Below are 6,631 nucleotides of genomic sequence, written 5' to 3'. Positions count from 1 at the left end.
TGCTGAACTCATGTGTTAGTCCCATGTACAATCCACCTGGATTTGGTTGGAGCTAAGTCTCTCATTAGCTGTGGTGCACTTAAGAGACCAAAACCCCTTTTGACAGTTAAATTGGTCAGATTGCCTCCTGTTTTCCTCATCATTGCGAGGGTGCAGACCAAAACCCTTTGAAGAGCAGGATTAAAACCATGTGATTTCTTTTAATTGGACCATTAGTAGAGAATTAGCATTGAGCTTCACAGCCTCGTTAAGGAGAAGGAAAAAAACCCACCAGGTGCCTGTACAGATCTCAAGCTTGTTAGTTCAGAACATTCAGTTAATTAGGACTTGCTTTTGTTCCCGTGATGGTCACTCGTTTGATAACGTTTTTCGTTTGTCGTCCGAGGCTCTGGGCGCTTTTCCTCCCTCCTTCTGCAAAGGTTGTTTTTCATAGTGGTTCCTCTCTGACCTCCTTTTCTATTTGGCCTCTAATGGAATATGGAAATCAGCCGCAGCCACTTATCTTCATGTGTGTCAGGCTCTCTGGGAGCCATTTGTTTGCTCTTTTAGAGGTGAATGAGAGGTGAAGCAATCTGCAGCTGGTCAGCACTGAGTCACAGAGTATTTAGAACAACACAGGGTTTGTTCTCAGGAAGCTTGAGGACAAAACAGACCAAAGAGAAACTTCAGGAGGGAATTTCTGAATATAAATATGCAGTGAGGACTATTCCATAGCTAGACATTACAAAACTTCATATGGCGATAACCTGGATTTGCTTCAGGTAGTCGGCATTGAGGCCATGCCTGAGTCAATTAAAAGGGGAAAGAAACTTTATGGATTTCAACACTATAAGCAGCAACATTCACAGAATTTAATGAGTTTATATTGTTGTGCACTGGGTAAATATTCACAGTAGTCTTTGATCTTTGACGACAAATTCAGTTCAAGTTGTGATGCTGTCAAATACTTAGTTTCAGAAAAGTGTATTAAATCAGTAAAATCAAAGTAATTTCTTTTGAGGCAAAAAAACCTCCATCTGTTTCTTAAAATAAGGGGACATTTTCATGCAAATTGTAACATTTTTATATCAGTGAATCTCCATTTTGCTGCTCTCTGTCAGCAGATGCAGCGACCCCACTTATATCCAGTTTAAGGATTGTACATTTGATGTTCTGAACAGAAATCTCATGGTTCACAACAAGGGAAGCATTTGTAGTTTCTCACAGGAGCAATAATAGTTTTTTTTAGATAAACTAGAAAAGAAAAGGTCCATAATCTATTCACAGTGTGTTGGCAGAATGGGAAAAACTACACACTGTGTACATACACTAAAATAAAAGGATAATAAATGCCAAAATAAAATAAAAATAAAAGTAGAAAAAAGAAAGAAGTCTCATGTAAAGCATAACACTGAAACAGCACTGACTCTTTGCAGTGGCTGCTCATAATTACAAGCACTATTTGGCTGCTTCTATTCATGGTTGATAAAATATGATATGAGTACTACATTAGTTTGCAGTAGAGTAGCAGTAGCTAGCAACAGTCTATAGGAAATGCAGTGCAGTTAACCCCTATAAAACAGTGATTAAAGTGATTACTTATAAATGGTGCATGTGAAAGTCCAGGGCCCTGCTGAAGGCTTGTTCGACTTCTAGTTCAGATTTAGGTTTCTTCGGTTCTTGGCTAAAATGCATCTAAGTGCATCTAGACTGCAGGTCTGCTTGTCTCCCTCTCCAGGCTCTTTGGGGTGACAGGGAACTGTGCAGCCTGCAGTAAACTGATCCCTGCCTTTGAGATGGTGATGAGAGCCAGAGACAACGTCTACCATTTAGACTGCTTCGCCTGTCAGCTCTGTCGCCAGAGGTAAGATTAGGAGAGCAATTAACCAGGGAGATCAAATTCACTTGACTTATCTGTATGACTGAGTGGTCATTATGAGCATATTACTGATGCTTTGTAATCAGAAACGGATGGAATTCACTGCAGTTTAAAACCCCAAGGGGTTAAAAATCCACTTGGATGGTTAATCAGGCAGCAATCATGCAAGATTAATCTTCTGATTATCATAGCAGTGGATGTTTGCTGAAAATATGGCTGAAGTGCTCCTCTGGGACCTCATGAGTCACTTCAGCTCCAGTGAGAACTAAGACCCAGTTCCATATTTTTATTTCTCTCTGCAGATTTTGCGTGGGAGACAAGTTTTTCCTCAAGAACAACATGATCCTGTGCCAGCTGGACTATGAAGGAGGCCATCTTAATGGCAGCACTGAGAGGCAGCCTCAATAAGAGGTAATATTCTGGTGACGATGAATTATGGCCCCAGACAGCTGCTCTGACAGTTTGAACTAAACCATGTACTGAGATATCTGGAAGGTATACAAGTGAACTCCCAAGCTCATCCCAAATATGACCATATGTAGACATGTGCCTTCAGACCAGAGGCTGTTGACATTAGCAAGACATTCTATACCAAGATATGATCTAACATATTATCTCACAATGCATGACATGACTGTAAGTATGGATGCATATACTGTACGTATGTTCAGTTTTGAGGGCACTTTATGAAAATGTAAATACATTTATAGCATCTTAGTATATACAGTAAACAGTATATAAAGCAGGCAGGAGAGTCATGTTTATTACAGCAATAAATTGACCCCTAAATCCCACACAAAACCTTCAGTGATTATCTTATAATTCAGCTCTCATGTTATGTGCTGTTCACACCTGTCAGTGAGCGAACGAGAAAGAGGCGGACCCAGGTAGCCGACTTCGGTGCAAGCAGTGATTTATTATGTACAGTGATGATGAGAGTAACAATACACAGAGGGAAATAGCGCGTAGTCCTGTCGATGAGTAGTAGCCGGGTGTTTGACCAACAGCAGGAGGCGAGGAGATGGAGAGATTGAGAGCTGGGCCGAGCTGCGTAGGCTGGGTCACTCCTGGGCTGGTCGGTGGTGATGGTGGCTACTGAAGGTAGAGACAGAGAGATGAAGGCAATAGTGTGGCAAGTGACTGAGGAGTGAAACTGGGTAATATAGTGAGCAACCTAATCAAGTGCAGCTGGTGATAAGGGAGTGAGGAACAGGTGGACGTGATTAGTGTTAATGGGCAAGAGACAGTAGGAAAGGTGAGGGAGGCCAGAGCGGCCGAGCAAACCTGACATCTCAGCAAAGAAAACCCATCACACAAAGATCACACCATCGTCCTAAATCACAAAGTCAGAGAACGTCTTAGTCCAAAGACACTCTTTATTTATCATATTTGCTCAAATGAAATTTTGGAGGTGTAGCTTCAAGCTGAACTCCACAAGGTTTTCCAGAGACAGTTTTATCATTGTGTGGCTGCATGGTTAGAGGCTCAGGTAATGGAGCTGGACATACTCAGTTTCTGGTGTTGTGAAATGTTACATCTTGAGTTTGTTTCAGTTGGAACTGCTGGTTTCAAATGCCATTAAACTTCTGAATGGATTTGACAGTTGAGAGGAAATTCTTTTTTCTGTTGTTATGTTCATCACTTCAACAGAAAACAGACAGTACAGTGCAGAATTTTTAGGCATTAAAAGTAAAGTGAGGATGCTACAAATCTAATGCCACCAAGGCCTTTTTATTTAACAAAGTGTATTTCCTTAATGCTTTGGGCACATGATTTTATTTAAGTGACATTGTTCAAGCTGTTTCCCCTCATTCCCATTCAAGGCCATTAATGTGTGCGGCTGTTTTCAGGTTTAAACAGGTCTAACAGCCTTCTTTAAAGCTTTAAACAGCAGACAAATGAATTCTGTGTGAGCAGAGCTCTTCCTTTATTGATGGGTCTGCAAGCTGTGAGGACAGATGGGAGAAGGTTGAAAGCAAGTGCAGCAAATACCACAGAATCCACAATTACTGAGGTTTCAGGGTTTAGTAGAGTTCAAAAACATTCTCTGAAGCTAACCTATCATTATGCTGCTAACTGTACAAGTACAGTTCACAAAATACACAACACTGCACTGGACACTCGGTGGGTTTTTACTTTTAGTTGGTTTCAGGTCATCCAGAGTTCATTCTGAAACAGCTTTAGATGTTCAGAGCCCATTTCTTTCTTCTTTATTTTTTCAAAATAAAAGCCATGATACATTTGAGGAGGTTTCCAGTTGATTTTGTTGTTATGTGAGGTAAGAAATGTGGTATCTTTATCAATACATGTGTTCAGTCAGAGTTTTGTCAGATGCTGTATATTTTGTTTGGAGTCTGTTAAAATGTGGTTCTGCTTTAGAAATGTGGCTCCAACACTGTCACGTCGATAAAAAGGCCACAGTGAAGGTTATTTGGCTTCCAGATGCTCTAACTCTTTTTAACTGTTCTCCCAAGACCCAAAGCACCTTGATGTTGGATTTTGTGTTCCAACTGTGTTTTGTGTTACTTTCCTTGGTTCTCTGAAATGATTCACTTATCTGACATGACGAATAAGTTAGATATTAATGATAAATTATATTTTAAAGATAGTAAAAATTTGGTGTTTGCAAATTTGACCAATTGAAATTTAATATTAAACTTGATTTGATATGACATTTTTGCAAGGGCTTGTTTTATTCAATATTTTTCTTATTGTCCCACTAAAAAGTCAAAAACCAAGAATGCTTTAGTCTGTGTTGGCTCAGACCCGAGTCCATTGGTCCTACTGATTAAATACCCCAAATTTCCCACAACTGAAATGGTTCAATCAAAGGAATTCAAATCAGACAATCCAGGTCTGAGTCGCAGGCTTTACTATCAAGCTTGGTTGAGCTTTGGCGTGTAGTGCATTTGTTTTCAGCTGTGGATTAATCGACATGTGGCGCTTGAGTGAGTACCGTGGTTATGGCAGCAGGATGATGTACTGTATGTGGAATAAGATATACTGCATCAGTCTGTGGATGCAAAGATAGTAATATTTGTTAGAAGAATCAGCTCACTGTTGGATTTGTTGACAACAGGAAAAATGTTGAATATTGCCAGACTTATCCTTAAAATGCAGAGTAAAACTACCATATTTAGAGTATTATGTTAATTTTGTCTTTGAAATATAATAAAAAAAAGCAAAATGCATTTATCCATATTGTACAGAATATCACAATTTATTACAAGACACATAACTTTTCTATTGTTTTACCACCGGTAAACATAGGCTGAGGTTATGTTTTTATTGCATTTCTAAAACTGCATAGAGCCGCCTGGAGCTGTTTTATTCTCTCTTTCCCAGCAGATCAGACCAGGAGGACTGCGAGCCAGTCAGACTGTAAAACTCACAGCAGCTTCCTGTGCAAAAATAACACTGATGAAACACACTTCCAGAACTCTTTGTTACTGAGGTGTGTGGCAACTGTCCTGCTCAGATGGACAAGAGTTCAACCAAGATGGAAGAATGAAACTATTGGGAGGATATTTTACTGGACACAAATAGCGTGAACTAGGGTTTGCAAATAATTTGTAATGTCTGTTCCACCAAACCTGAAATATTAGAGGGATGGAGTGAAGCCAATTGGGCCGCACATAGCATCAACCAAATCATCCATCAGAGAAAAATACTGAGTAGCAGTTGTCAGATGGGTCTGGCAGTCACTGAACTGTCTTTTGTTGTGATCCCCACCCAACTGGCAAGAAGGAAGCCCCAAAATAAACAGGAACATATTTGTTTCAGCTCAACAAAGAAGAAGATCCACGGTTTACCTCTTCACCTTTTGACTCTGAAGACATGAGTGGGACTTTGAACCCGCTGTAGCTTTGTTTTCACTCTGATCTCCAGCTGTGTTTTCTTCACTAATTAAATTGAGTTTAAATTTCAGTTTGTGTGTTCATTATTTATGTGATTGTAATCACTGGGGTGAGCATAACACCAGAGGGAGGAAATCATTTAAAGACTTGAACTCTGGGACAAAGCCAGAATAAACCCACACAGAAGTACCTTGGCCAGCTACCACGTTTGCACCCACAACTTTATGGTTAGGAAGCAATAGCGCTAAGCATTGCACCACTATGTCACCCTTGACTACATACATTTAGTTGGTGTAATCTCAGCAACCTAGTCACATTTGCCAGTGCATTTTGAGGATGAGTGAATCTGATAATGTTATAATATTGGACTGTAATTACGGTTGCATTATTGTGTACATCACTTTTATGTTGCAGCTGGTAAAGGTGGAACAAAATCTAACAACCTTATACACTTATACTTTTGAGTATTTTACTTACTGCTAGGTAGTTTGTGAATTTCCCACCAGGAATCAATAATGTTGTTATATATTTTGTTTTATTAATCAGACTCCAAAAAGTAACTAAAGTTATCAAATTGTACTGCAGACAAATATACAATATTTGCCTCTGAAATATAGTGAAGTCTAAGTTTGAAATAGCATAAAATGTAAAAATAAAGTACAGATATAAAATCCTCCTTAGGAACAGTATTTGATACAGTGTGCTCAGCTACTTTTCACCACTGGAAACATCTGTATAATGCAGTAGGATCCAACTGAATCAGAGATGCTTCCAAAATGAGCATCAACTTGCATCAGCACCTCTGATTATTAAAACCTTCATAAAGGAGGATTTATTACCGGACTGCTGTATTACACTGCTGTAGTTTCAGCTAGGTGAACTGGGTGTAGCCAACGCTACATCTCCATTCATTTTC

At 39.5% G+C, this 6,631-nt stretch overlaps 1 protein-coding gene across 2 annotated transcripts in view; it reads left to right on the top strand.

The window, feature by feature from the left end:
* The window catches only part of LOC109956326 (rhombotin-1-like), a 7,670-nt gene extending 1,897 nt beyond the window's left edge, over positions 1–5,773 (top strand). Inside the window, exons 3-5 of one of the 2 annotated variants that reach the window (XM_020593331.1) lie at positions 1,718–1,843; positions 2,161–2,269; positions 5,207–5,773. In XM_020593331.1, the coding sequence (XP_020448987.1) occupies positions 1,718–1,843; positions 2,161–2,266 (232 nt within the window). In that variant the 3' untranslated portion in view covers positions 2,267–2,269; positions 5,207–5,773. Of the gene's footprint in view, positions 1–1,717; positions 1,844–2,160; positions 2,270–5,203 lie in introns of both variants that reach the window. The other variant, XM_020593330.1, reaches the window with a different exon arrangement.
* The last annotated feature ends 858 nt before the right edge of the window (positions 5,774–6,631 follow it).

This window comes from Monopterus albus, unplaced genomic scaffold (genome assembly GCF_001952655.1).
Source record: "Monopterus albus unplaced genomic scaffold, M_albus_1.0 scaffold19.1, whole genome shotgun sequence".
Taxonomy (NCBI): Eukaryota; Metazoa; Chordata; class Actinopteri; order Synbranchiformes; family Synbranchidae; genus Monopterus; species Monopterus albus.
The sequence above is the reverse complement of the archived record's forward strand: the minus strand, read 5'-3'. Positions and strand labels throughout refer to the sequence as shown.